This window comes from Perca flavescens, chromosome 9 (genome assembly GCF_004354835.1).
Source record: "Perca flavescens isolate YP-PL-M2 chromosome 9, PFLA_1.0, whole genome shotgun sequence".
In the NCBI taxonomy this organism is placed as follows: domain Eukaryota; kingdom Metazoa; phylum Chordata; class Actinopteri; order Perciformes; family Percidae; genus Perca; species Perca flavescens.
This window is the reverse complement of record NC_041339.1, coordinates 4,628,121-4,641,134: the sequence shown is the minus strand read 5'-3', so window position 1 is coordinate 4,641,134 and position 13,014 is coordinate 4,628,121. Positions and strand designations below refer to the sequence as shown.

The window sequence follows — 13,014 nt, the reverse complement described above, 5'->3', positions numbered from 1 at the left end:
GGATTTCCAAAGAGGTTAAGAGAGAAGGAATGGCATGGCGATTAGTTTTTCCCTCTTCACCTCGTTATCATCTTTCTTTCCATTGACCGATTCAAACTTTTCTGTCCCTACCCCTCTGATTGCTCTCTTCATCCTCGCTCTTCTGATTTACTACTCCCAGGAAGACAGCAAGCCAGTTTAAACCAGATGAAACCAGGCCGGTGCCCTTTAAAATCACTTTATTTCAGAGCAAAAAGGATCAGTATATCACAGTCTTCCAATGCAACATCAGAGTATTGTACATCATTACAGAATCAATATTTACAGCTAAAATAAATTACATTACAAATCATAAAATGACAATGTAAAGTTCCAATGTATTATACAGTTAATTAATCCAGACAAATGACACCTACGTTCGTTATACAGCTAAACTTTTTTTTTTTACTTGCATCGCTTAAATGACCCCTGCTTAAAAGTAATGTAACAGTACGGAGAGACAAACGGCCCCTTCTGTGGCGACGGGAGTACCAGCATTCAAACAAGCATCACACTGAGCGATCAGCAGAAATAGGAACTTAATAGAAGAAAGAAAAGACAGAAACGGCATTAAAACCAAACAGAACCATCAGCAGAGTGAGAGAGAGTTTAATGTCACTCGCGGGAAAACGTAGGAACAGCCGTAACCACGCTGACTAAGAGCTCGGCGCAACCTGGGAGGAAGGTGAGAGGGGTTTGAGGGCGGAGGGTGCCGAGGAAACGTTCATAACCTGGACGTTTCCGTTTGGCGTGGTCCTGCTGTACGGTACAACAAGCTATCAAGAGGCAAACAGAAAGCGAGGATTTATGGAGCCGAATAAAGTTAGAAAGTAGCATGTTGTCTAAAAAGATGACCTTCCTTTTATCGGCCCTTTTCCAGTCATCTGTACTGATGAGGAAACATACCTGATCAGTGAATCCTTTTTGATGATTAAAAAAAAAGCCACCTTTGACCACGCAGATGAACCTCAGATGTCCCTCCTGCCCCCTCCCACCCTCCCGCATTGTGTTGAACAATGAAATGTGCTTGTGTTCACAAAACGTTCCCTATAAAGGCGGTGAGAAGACGGCACACGGGGGTGGGGGGTGGGGGAATCGTGGGTGGTCATCTGAGGTTCACTGGCTAAATGTTGAAGCCCCCCCTTTATATGAGGCTGCTGCAGCAGATTCAGACCAGCTAGACTAAGAGAGACAGTTGGAGTGGATTCCCTGCCTTTACAGTATCTATATCTATATGATGTAATGTGCAGGACCCGGAGTGTCCTTGCTGTCAAGGCAAAGACGGGGCCCTACATGTGATATGTTATCATGGCATGGAGCACTCCTTCACATTGACTAGAGGGCTGGGAGTCAGCGTCTTCTCCCAAACGGCATTAAAAATATCCCCACGTTTCCCGTATCCCCTTTCTGTAGCTCAGATTCAAAGCAGGGATCAAACCCGAGCCTTAGTACCGATCCCGCAGCAGATGGGCAGCAATGAGAAGATCTGTACTAAGGGCAAGTTGAGGCCAGATCTTTGAGGGTGCACGGGCTGACACTGAGGAGGGTGTGGGAGGCTGGCTGGCGCCCCCTGGCTGAAGTGGAGGACTGTGTGCAAAGGAGAGAAAGAGAGAGAGAAAAAAGAGAAGAGAGGAAGAGGAAGCGGAGGGTTCTCCCCCATCCCTCTCGCCAGACACTAGCGATATCGCAGGATCACTGGAACTGAAAGAAGAGAAAGAATATTCAATGACAAGTTCCGCACATCGCGTACATATTTGATCTGCGCTTGTGTGTTTGGTCTAATACTCACTGATGATAATGAGCAGGAGAGCAACGACTACCAAGGCAATAATCATCTTCATCTGTGGGAGAAACAACACACAGTAAACACATTCCTCATTACACTGGATACCTCTGACCACGACGTAAAACCACGAGCGAATGGCGAGACGCGGTGAAGGTGTCACACGCTTCGACACATAAAACAGATGACGGCCCACCTTCATGTCTCTCCACCACATCCTCCTGTGCAGCTGTTTGGCTCGGCTACTGAAGGCAGACGCGTTGTCCGATAGGCTCTCTGGGACATGACGTGACCGCAGCACAGACGAGGACACGTGAGGAGGAAAACGAAATGGAGAAGAGAGAGAGAAAAAAACAAAAACATCTGTTAATCACCACGTAAACAATAACCCGGCTATTGTTTTGACTTTGATGTTGGATTGGGTGACTCAAAACGGCCTTGGCTCTGTGTCGTGCGTGTGCAGTTGCAGCGTGTCAAGAGTTATGTAAGCCGTAGAGCTGCTGGTGAGATCGTCTACTGACAGTTTTTAGAATTGGCATTAAATGGCGAACGACTTGCCGAACGTGTACACGACGGAGCTAAAATGCATTTCACACATCCTCAAACTTCCTCCCTTCTGTCCTTGTCGTGATATTCCAGTCCCGAATGCACGCCCATGCCGCTCTCTGTCTCCTTCTCTCTGCTGTGAACTTGATGTTTATGCGTGTCAACAGGAAAGTTACAGCTCCCTAGCGTGCAGCGCTGTGCTTGCCTGTCCCTCTTTGCGTCTGTCATGCGTCTGCCGTTTCCACGTGTGCCTGTTAACGTCGCTACTACAAAGACAAGCGCTCAGACGAGGCTGCCGAGAAGGTGCTCGTTAACTTTAAAGAGTTATACAACAGGTTACCTGAACATGGATCAGAGAGTAAACTGTGCACGTGTCAATCACAGGATATTATATTGCTCTCATAAAGACAACACACGCTGCAGAGACACGCCAACCAGCCACACACACAGACCCCCATGTGCGCAAAGACTCGTGCAAACATGCACAAATGTGTTCCAGATGTGCGTCACTGTCTTGGTTGGCTGGTCGGCGTGACAGAGAGAAGCAGTTATATAACATCTGTGTGGATGTCATGATGAGGCTTACACAGTAGACGAGACAAGAGACCCACTTCAGCCTCTTCTTTTCAGCTGTAGAGCAGAAGAAGAGGACCAGAGCGTGTCTTGTTGAAAGCTTTACATGTGTGTGAAGTTGAGTAACGGAGCGAGTTAAACACATTCCACACACCTGCTTGATAAACCCAGAGTGGGAAAAAAAAAAAGAGTGGGACTGTGTGAATGAGAGCGTGAAACCGGCCAACCTGGACATATTAACACTTTTAAAAGTGTACTGAGAGCATTTGGTGTGCAGTGGTGGCCTAGGGGTTAAGGAAGCGAGCTTGCTACCGGGAGGTGTTGGGTCTTTGTAAATTATAGTGGGGTCTAGACCTACACCTAGTGGTAGACCGATTTTATCGGTCGTCCCATATATCGGGCCGATATTAGCGTTTTTACGTGTATCGGCCGATACGCGGCTGCTGCGTTCGCCGATAGTTTTTTCCTGGCATTATTTACAGACAGGCGTCTGGCAGGCTTCCAGCACCATGGCAGTCTTAAATTACAAATCAAGCACTTTATTTCAATGGCTACTTTTCAGGTTTATTGTTTTCTTAAATTATTTAAATGTGTTGACAAAGGACATTTTGTGATGACCTGATTATATCGTCTTATAGCAATGCATCATCAAGGCTGTGTTGTAGATGTTGATGAAAGCCTTGTACCCTTGCACAGTTAACCATATGCAGGGCACCCATCCACATGATGCACATTGCACACATAATTTGGGTGATATTAATGTAAGATGATTGCAGAAGTGACACTGATCTGTGTTTTTGGATAAATAAAGGTAAATAAAAAAAATGTTTGTACATATGAGCATGGACTACTACAAAGTTAATGTTTTGTTGATTCTTCTAACTAACGTATGTGACTTTTATTACATATTTCTGCAAGGTTTAATGTAGAACTGCAACAGTTAGTCAATCAATTGATTAGTTGATTGGCTATCATCTGCCTATTAACAATCAAATAATCATTTCAGTCATTTTTTTATGCAAACAATGGTGCCTCCAGCTTTTCAAATGTCAGGATTTGATGAATTTCTTGGTCATACATTCTAGTAAATTGAATATCTTTGAGTTTTGGACTGTTGGTCAGACAAAACAAGACATCTGAAGACATCAGTCTGGAAAAATTCTAACAGCATTTTTCACTTTTTTCTTACAATTTGGCAAGACTTACTTGTAGCCCTAGTTTAATGCAACTGTTTTAATTTAACAGATTGACAAAGAAACTGTAAATGTAGCACATCCAATCAGTCAGTACACAGCACCGCCTCTTTGTGCAAAGCCTCCAAATATTAATGTGGCTGATAATTTGTCTGATCTTACTTGAATTGGGGATTTCTTATTTGCAAATGCCCAAATAAGCCTACATACAGTGAGGACAACAATCCTCAGAGCCATGTGCAAACCATCAGTGAGCTACCTGCGGAAACTAACCATTAAAACAAACAAGACTGATAAAACATTCCCCCTAGAGTGTGTGTTAACTTCATTTTACTTCGCAAATAATATATCATATTTTGTGGACATGAAAACCCGCGCTGTCCCAGTGCGACTCACCCGACTTGTCCTGCAGGTCGTCGAGCCGCTCGCCTCTCTCTATCACCTTGGAGATGTTCTCCTGCATCACATCGATCACCTCATCAACCTGCGACTGCACCCTGAGGTCACCGATGGTGTGAGACACAGCATCAGAAATCACAGACATGAATCAGAAATGATAAAAAGGGAGGATTTATCAAGGATTGGTCTTTTCTTGTTTTTGTGGTAACCCACCACAGCATAGAGCACCTGTGTTCCCGACAATATCCTCTTCTCTATATCTAGACTTCCAGTCCAGTTGGCAGGCAGTAAAAAGCCTGTCAGATGGTTTTCAGCCTCACGGTGACCTGCCACCACCTGTTTAGTGTCTGCTCAAATCCTCGCTTTATTCACGGTACTCATACCTGAGCATGGCATGACTAGTCCAGATTACCCTTCAGCCCCTCTTATTTCAAAGTCCTTCTTGGCAATACCTCCTGGAGCGATGCAGTGGGAGGGAGGACATTGGCAAAGAAATGAAAAGGCCAAGAGGCCCATAAGGGAGATACAAAACAAAGGAAAGGAAATTTGTTTTCTCTAACAACTGGTCACATTTTCCAGCATCATTACACTGATTGTCTCAGACAAGGAACTGCAGTGAATTATCAGCCTTGGACTTCAGCTTGATTGCACATTGAAGACGGTAATACTAAACATGCCAAACCACAGCCAAAACAACACACACCATCAGGAACTGAGGGACAAAAAGATGCATGGGCTGCTACAAACACACATAAATCCACGGTGAGGACCTGACCTTAGGGGTTTGGGGTCCGACAGACACAGAGGTGAAGAGCCTGGGCAATGTGCACACAACATTCCTGGAATGTGTAATGATGGCCTCTAGTTTCAACAATGACAAACACGTCATGTGTGAACAGAGCGTGGAGAAACAACTCTGGGTGCCAGACTGCCTCCACAATGGCCCTGTCTGTCCCCTTGCCGTCTCTGACTGGAGGTTAATGTGGAAACAGACTGCAGTGGGACTGGGGGGGGCGTCTTGGGAATGTTACATAATAACCTGCACATGGCAGCCTCTCTTACACAATCCACTATAAACCGGCAGCTTCTGGTAAACATGACGAGCCACAGTTGCATAACACCAACACCAAAACTTTATATGATAATGGCAACACTCTGACCTCTGGCATTTAGTTGTTATGAGGGATGTGTTCTTACTTACTGCTTAAATTTGTCATTCTGAGGTCCAAATCTGGGTCCCGTGGGTCCTCTCCTGGAAAACAAAAAAGTTGCCAATTTAATGTGTGTTTAATGAATTTTCAGCTGGAACAACTTATTTTGCTGTTGATTTCATAGACTCTGCTATAGCAATCCATATGATTGGGTAAATACCACTTTAAACAGATTTTATTTGTTTATAATATGCTCAGTGCCTGAATAGAATATAGACAAACTCACAGAAAGAAATCTTCCTCCTCATCAGAGTCATCCTCCAGTAAGTTCCTCTGTAAAAGAGGAAAAGGTCAGAGGTCAGATATTGAATGCCTATGTTTAAATGATTTCAGATCTGGTTAAAAAAACAAGTGTCAGTCAAAAAGGCACACCCAAACTGGTGTTACTGATACAGAGATATGAAACTGAGGGGGGCCAGATAGCTGCTGTATCAATAGATGTTTTTTTTTCCTGTCTGTACTCTGAGGGCAGATAAACCAAAAATATACTGCTATTATAGGGCACTTACATTATGATGACTTACTAAAAAAGAAACGACTGATGTGTCTGTGCTATCACAACCATGTCTGAACCACTGATGGCTTTAAAGCGCCCTGTGTAAAATGCTATTCATGGAGAATTGGTGAGGACAGCTGCATTAACAGGAGGAGAACTGCACCAGGCAGACAGCAAAAGTCTGTTTCTTATTGGATTGCAGACAGGAGGGACTATATTACTTGCTAATGGGAAAGAAGAATGTTTTAAGGAAAGCGGGAGACGTTGCATCCGTACAGCATGTTGTTCCATGAGTTTAGGAGCAGCATTCATTACATTTGAATTACAGTATACAGAAGTAGTTTAGGTTAAATGTAAAAAGAAATTCAGTCATGGTCATCGCCTAACAATCATGACACCATGCCACTACAAAGAGCTAAGAGAAGGAATATCCATGGACGTCCTGTAATGTCGACAGCTGCAAGCCAATGCTGCGCCAATATAGACATTTTCTTTTCTATGTAAATACACTGTCATCTGCAAAAACGCTGAGGGAATGGAGGCCATTTGATGATAAAGAACTTTATAAGTTGCACTAACACTCCCCTTCTGTACAAAGTCTTTCTTTCTTTCTGTCTTTTTTTCCGTTCTTTCTTTCCCCTAACTAGAATAGGAGACATACAGGAGAACTGGTAGTTATAATCAGAGGGCAGGAGATACAGTAGAGCACTAAAGGGAAAGCATGGAAGGTGGAAGGGAGCGATTTTGTATGCAAGTATCCCCTTAAGCTTTTGCTTTGATCCCAGGTCAACAACACAATAGCGAACAGAATTAGACAGAGAAGCAGAGTAAAAAAAAGTAAAGAATCAGGGGGAGGACAGGGAAGGTGGAGGTGAGTGGGAGGGGGGATGATCACTTTGATGAGAACCAGACATTTGGCTACAGGAGTTTCTTCATTTTATTACCTCCTTCAAAAGGGCCACTCTCTTTTGTGCATTCTCTCACTTTTCCTTCAGTTTTTTTCCACTAAAACTAATTGAATGGACACATTACAGCAAATTCTGCATCATCTATCAACATCTTCTTTTGGCTATGATGGACATTTCAAATGAAACCTTATCCTGATTGCAACACGCTGACTGTCAATTTCTAAATAACATAAACATCTTTATAACCCAAACACCGCCACTCCTTCCATCTGTGTCTCACCCTCTCGCTGCGAATGGATCCCGTGACCTCGTCATCATTGAGGTGTCGTTTAAACTTGGGGGGCATGTTGTCTTCAGGTTGCTCCTCCCGATCTGGCTCCCTCTGTAGGACAGGATGAGAAGGAAGATCATGACAGGATGGACAGTGTTCGCAACCCCTGCACCAAGCCACAATGGTCCTGCTGCTCATGAGTGTTACACATGGCTGGCTGCTAAATCAGAGTACTAAAATATTGGTGGGCAGAAGTGAGTGATTTGACGTGCAGGCATAACCACAGACAGGTTCTGACAGGGAGCAGAACATGGAGAACAAAGCATGAAATGTTGCATGAACAGAGTGAGACCCTTAAAGTGCTCATATTGTGCTTTTTGGCTTTTTCCCTTTCCTTTATTGCGTTATCTATCTTTTTTGTGCTATAGGTTTACAAAGTGAAAAAGCCCAAAGTCCACCCCAAAGGGACTTCCCATCTCCAACAGAAACCACTGTTCACCAACTGCTCCAAACAGCTCTATTGTAGTCCAGCCTTTACTTCAGAGACAAACGTGCGTCACTTTGTAACACACGTTATAATGCTCACCTAGCTGCTAGCATGGCTAGTAGTCCTTACATAGCTACTGCGCATGTGCGAGTCCCAACAAAGACGGGACAGAAGTGTGATGCCTCACTCTGTAGCTAAAACAGAGAGCTCAACACACAGGGTGAAAAGAGGAGCTGCAGCAATGTGCAGTACAACAAAAATTGGTGTTTTTTTAAAATTAAACCATGTAAACCTATTCTGATATAACCTATAAATACAATTATGAACCTGAAAATGAGCATAATATGAGCACTTTAAACTAACTCTCTCATTAATGATTGCATTAATAAGATTGGTCATGGTGATCAATCTGAGGAGGCCTCTAGTCCCAACACCTTCTGGCAAACAGCCTGATATTTTTAGTCGCAGAGCTGATTTCATTCGTCTCTGGAACATGTTAAGAAAGTGGTTCTTCCATTATGCCAACTGTCTGTGAAATACTGTTCCTCTCCTATGCCTTGCCAGTAAACAAAGAAATAAGAAATATTAAGATATCCTAACTAGATGTCTTAATTCTTAATATTTCTGGTGTGCGTATGCAATGCCTCACTAGCTATGAAAGGAAATGTCATCAGTGCTCTGTGTGCCCTTGGGTGAAAAACACAACCATCTCAGATGTGGAAAACATGCTGTTTTTCCAATCATACCCCCGCAAGTCCATGTTTAGGTGTTACTTGTTCCAAACACTGTAACAGTGCAACAAAACACAACGGTGCCTCAATAGTGCCTCTGTGAGACTGAACTAAACAACATGTGATCCTAAAGTCCTTCTGAAACTATCGAGGGGAAAAACACAGCAGTCTCACACATACACACACACACCACCTCTGTCAATACAACAATACAACTTATACCATTGAATCCAGTTCAGTCTGACACTGTGGCTTTCTCAGCAGCGTCCTTTTCTGGCACTGCGATTGGAAAAAGGCCTTTCAGTAGCCAGGAGAGGAGATCCAATAAACAGAGGTGAAGAGAAGCAGGGGACAGGGCTCGCTCTGAAGCAGCGATAGCGTGAAGAGACACAGAAAGAGAAAGAGGAGAAGCCAACTCTAACATGTTAGGGTTTCAGAAGGAAGAGATCTAATCTATTTCTAGAGATTCATTTTAAAGGTGCAATCTAGGCCTGCACGATAAAACGTTAAAAAAAAAAATCGCGATCTCGATTCACCCCCGTTCGCGATTGAATTTTTAAATGACTTCGAGCTTGTGACCGGGAGGTCGTCTGTTCAATCCCCAGACCAAGAGGATAAAATCTGGGTGGGGAAAGTGAAAGAGAAAGAGCAGTCCCTCCCTCATTACCACCAACTGAGGTGCCCTTGAGCAAAGCCCTTAACTCCAACCGCTCCAGTGGAGCTGCTCAGTGGCCAGCAGATCAGACTGTGGTTGTACTGGGCTATGAAGCAGGTAGAAATGTGTAACTGTGTGAAAAGAAAAAAAAAAAAAAAAAAAAAAAAAAAATATATATATATATATATATATATATATATATATATATATAATAATATTGACATGTTTTAATTATGTAAAGACATGTTCAAGGAGTTCAGATAGAGCCTGTATCAGGGCCATATTTAGTTAAATGTGTTATACAGTATGTCACTATTTTTGGTAGCCTACTGTACCAGTATGGCCAGTATTTTCTTTATGCATTGAAGCCTCTATGTTTACAGGCTTATGGTGATACGCACTGTGCCATAGGTGCCAAAGAAAATCTATGTTTAGTACTGCCAATTTATTTGGTTTTGTCATGGTTTTGTGTGTGCAATAAACATTACACTTTGTAAGAAAAAGAATTGTGGCAGAGAATCAATTTTAAGCTAAAAAGAAATCGTGATTCATATTTTTCCCAGAATCATGCAGGCCTAGAAAGCAGTATTGGCTTAATATCAAAGTTGTGATTTATAACATAAAATAAATATTATAGACAGTGTGATGTCAAGTTTGGACAACAGAACTGGGGAAATGGCATCATATTAACCACAAGAGAGGACTGTTGATTGTTAATTATCTTAACAAATATATGGATTCCTCTTAGATATCCTCTTAGAGGAAAACAAATTGTCAAGTAACGTTACAGTTTTTTGATATTTTTACTACTAATGTAATGTCTTAGAGGTTCAAACAAGGGCTTTATAAAGGAGCCAGTGCTGAAATTACACTGACATCGCAGGTGCACAGCTGGTATTAGCTAGCTAGCTAATCACAGGCGGTGACAACTTAGCTGGTTGAGCTGTTTGTTAGCAGTAGTACGTCAGAATGGAAGTACGTCAGAATATCGTTGTCTACTAAACTTTGACCATTGTATTACTACATTACAATAGTTAAAGTCAACCGGGACTAATATAGACGCCAACACCACTAGCTACTAGCTAGCTAATTTAGCTAGTTCAGACAGGCCGCTTGGTTCATTGACAAAATGTATCTACCCAGCTAAGCTAAGCTAAGATACGGATGCTAACGTGGCTAGCTACCTGCTGTTTCCCCACAAGATCCGATGCTCGATGCTGGCGAACACAAGCACACAGACACTCAGGTACGAATCCAGGGCTTTCAGGGTTCGAGGTGGCTTTATAGTTTTGTCACTTTCATTTCAAATGCTGTCCAGGCGACGAGACAGGATCATCATTATGGATGCTAGCGCTCCGCTTGTCTTTTCCTCCGTCTGAATCAGCTGACCAGGAAATGAACACAAACATCTGGAGGAGGAGAGGGACCGCTGCAGATGTTTGGTACTCGTCTTTTTTTTTTTTTAACAATCCCTCATAGTAATATACAGCTCTTTGGCACTTTTCTAAATAAATGCATACACGTCCCTCTTCTTTTTACTTTATCTGAGTTTAGATTGAGATTTTATGCTCCTTTTTACTTTTAATCTTATAAATGACACGTCAGAAGGAAATATTGTACTTTTTACACCAACAAATGTATTTGGCAGCTATACTGCTAATTAAGATTTTTACAAAATATAAGTGTATGAAATAAAATTCATATTTTTGTAAAGTAAATTGTAAACAGTATATTAAGTAAATAAAATGTGCTTCAACTCAGCCAATTACAAGAGTATTTAAGATATATAATATACCAGTCACAGGAGCCATTGTTCTATATAAGTAGGCTACATTTATTTTAGACATGTTTCTGGTAGTCTTTTGTCATTTTACTGAAGTAAAATGTAAACGGACTTTTACTTGGAATGCTGTATGCTAAAGTTGACTAAAAAGAGGAATAAAAGAATAATCTTTTGGAAAATGATCTTAATGCCTTAATTAAAAAATTTAGGAAAAATCCAATCTTTAAGGACACCAATTTTCTTTGTGAATGAATAATGTATCGTAAATAGATAAATGTTCTTCCTTAAAATACAGGGGGCATAAGTAAGTACACCGCTATGTTAAATTCCCATAGAGGCAGGCAGAGTTTTATTTTTAAATGCCAGCTATTTCATGGATCCAGGATACTATGCATCCTGATAAAGTTCCCTTGGCCTTTGGAATTAAAATAGCCCCCCCCCCACACACCTCCCATGAGCAGCACTGTAGGTCCCTGATGTGAAAGGCCCCGTACTGCTTTATATTCCATTATATTGTTGATATATTTTGTATGTCAACCGCGTTTTTCCTTTTTATAGGATAAATAAAGGTATTCCCACCATAAATTGGTGCATAAAAGTGTATCACAATGGAGGATATTAGTCTTTGACGCTCAAAATAACCCAGGGGAGGGGTAGGACACCCAGACACCACACTTTGATATGCGCCCCCACCCAAAACAAAGCCCCATTCTGAGCCGGGGGGGTGGGAAAGTGGTACAGTATATTAGACTACACCACTGGGTGCATGTCATGTCTCACCTGTAGATGGCAGCAGTGCGCATGACATGCGTCAAGCGGGCCTAAAATGTAACGAGAAGAAGAAGAGAAACTTTTTACCGGAAGATAGTTCTGGCTAGCTGGTAAGCAATCTGTTTACCAGTTTACCACGCTTCATTTACAGATATATGTTGACGTTTTAATGTTATGTTTTTAAGCAGACGGCGTTTTTGTAACTTCACGTGGTTAAAAAAGTGTCTCTGTATTCGTTTGTGTTTCTCTCCAAAGCGGCTCACGGTCTTCCCAGAGAGATGCAGGGTGCCGGAGGCGGCGCCGGTCAGTCTCATCCTCTGTTCGGAGGAGCTCTGTCGGCCGTCCTCCCTCACAGCGCCAAAGACACCAGCGAGCTGAGGGAGATCCCGGACAACCAGGAGGTGTTTGCCCACGAACACACCGACCAGAGCCTGATCGTGGAGCTGGTGGAGTACCAGGATCAGGTGGCGGACCGAGACGCTGCCAGGTATCACTTTGAAGACATCGCAGGCAGCAACAAAGCTTTGGAGCCAGGTGCTTTCGAAGTGACCGGTGTCGCCCCTCTGTCCAAATCCGAGCTTTCCCTGTCGGACTGCAGCTCTGCCTGGATGCTGACTGGAACACAGCGTGTATCCAAATTCAACGAGGAAGCGAGGAATACAGTGACCCTTCACCTGGGTCTGTTCCGTCTGCCACAGTTCTCCACAGATGTCCTGATATCCTTCAACGACCCGCAGAGGATCAGCCCCGAGAGCAGCAGTGCTGCCTCAGCGGAGACACACAGAGAGCCATGGACGGTGCAGGACTTCCAGCGCGTGTTGCAGACTCTGACCCTGCACGACCCAGGCCTGTTTGGGTAGAACAACTGCGACTGTGTTTTGCTGGGGCCCCCACAAGAATCAGCAGCATGCGTCCCAACTTAAACGTTTTGGAAGCAGTTCCTTCGAGCGGGGGCCCTGTCGCATGCCATGACACACATAATCTGTTCTGCCTTTTAATGTTGACTTTGTTCAACCTTGTTGTCTCTGACTTTTAAAATAAAAACCAAACATTTCATGATATGATGATAGTTGTGTCGTAATAAATGTGTGTGGATGGAACATCTTGGACCATTTCATTATTTTTTGATCACCTGATTAACATTTATTTGTAGGTTAAATATGCTCTAAAAGTAGCCTGTGTTGTGTGG

At 43.0% G+C, this 13,014-nt stretch overlaps 2 protein-coding genes across 4 annotated transcripts; one reads left to right on the top strand and one right to left on the bottom strand.

Moving 5' to 3' along the window:
* Positions 1–201: 201 nt before the first annotated feature.
* Positions 202–12,082, bottom strand: vamp4 (vesicle-associated membrane protein 4). Of its 3 annotated transcripts, XM_028587122.1 has the most exons (9): positions 10,456–10,688; positions 8,839–8,979; positions 7,408–7,509; positions 5,950–5,996; positions 5,714–5,764; positions 4,510–4,610; positions 1,998–2,077; positions 1,808–1,859; positions 202–1,719 (listed from the first exon to the last, which is right to left on the bottom strand). In XM_028587122.1, exons 2-9 carry the CDS (start codon positions 8,839–8,841, stop codon positions 1,694–1,696), a joined length of 462 nt encoding a protein of 153 aa, XP_028442923.1. In that variant the 5' UTR covers positions 8,842–8,979; positions 10,456–10,688; the 3' UTR covers positions 202–1,693. The 3 variants fall into 3 exon arrangements, with proteins under 3 accessions (XP_028442923.1, XP_028442926.1, XP_028442924.1); XM_028587125.1 differs by lacking the exons at positions 8,839–8,979; positions 10,456–10,688 and adding an exon at positions 11,835–12,082 and having other exon boundaries at positions 1,022–1,719; XM_028587123.1 differs by lacking the exon at positions 8,839–8,979 and having other exon boundaries at positions 1,022–1,719.
* Positions 11,842–12,925, top strand: rangrf (RAN guanine nucleotide release factor). The gene is made up of 2 exons (XM_028587121.1): positions 11,842–11,935; positions 12,081–12,925. Exon 2 carries the CDS (start codon positions 12,104–12,106, stop codon positions 12,683–12,685), a length of 582 nt encoding a protein of 193 aa, XP_028442922.1. The 5' UTR covers positions 11,842–11,935; positions 12,081–12,103; the 3' UTR covers positions 12,686–12,925.
* Positions 12,926–13,014: the final 89 nt, after the last annotated feature.

What these genes read in the sequence shown, in the direction of transcription:
- vamp4 (XM_028587122.1), bottom strand. An exon ending in GAGGAGGAAGATTTCTTTCT is followed by an intron (nt 5,765 to 5,949) that starts GTGAGTTTGTCT and finishes TTTGTTTTCCAG; the next exon opens with GAGAGGACCCACGGGACCCA. An exon ending in CAGAATGACAAATTTAAGCA is followed by an intron (nt 4,611 to 5,713) that starts GTAAGTAAGAAC and finishes CGGTGACCTCAG; the next exon opens with GGTGCAGTCGCAGGTTGATG.
- rangrf (XM_028587121.1), top strand. Translation starts at nt 12,104, where the DNA reads ATGCAGGGTGCCGGAGGCGGCGCCGGTCAGTCTCATCCTCTGTTCGGA.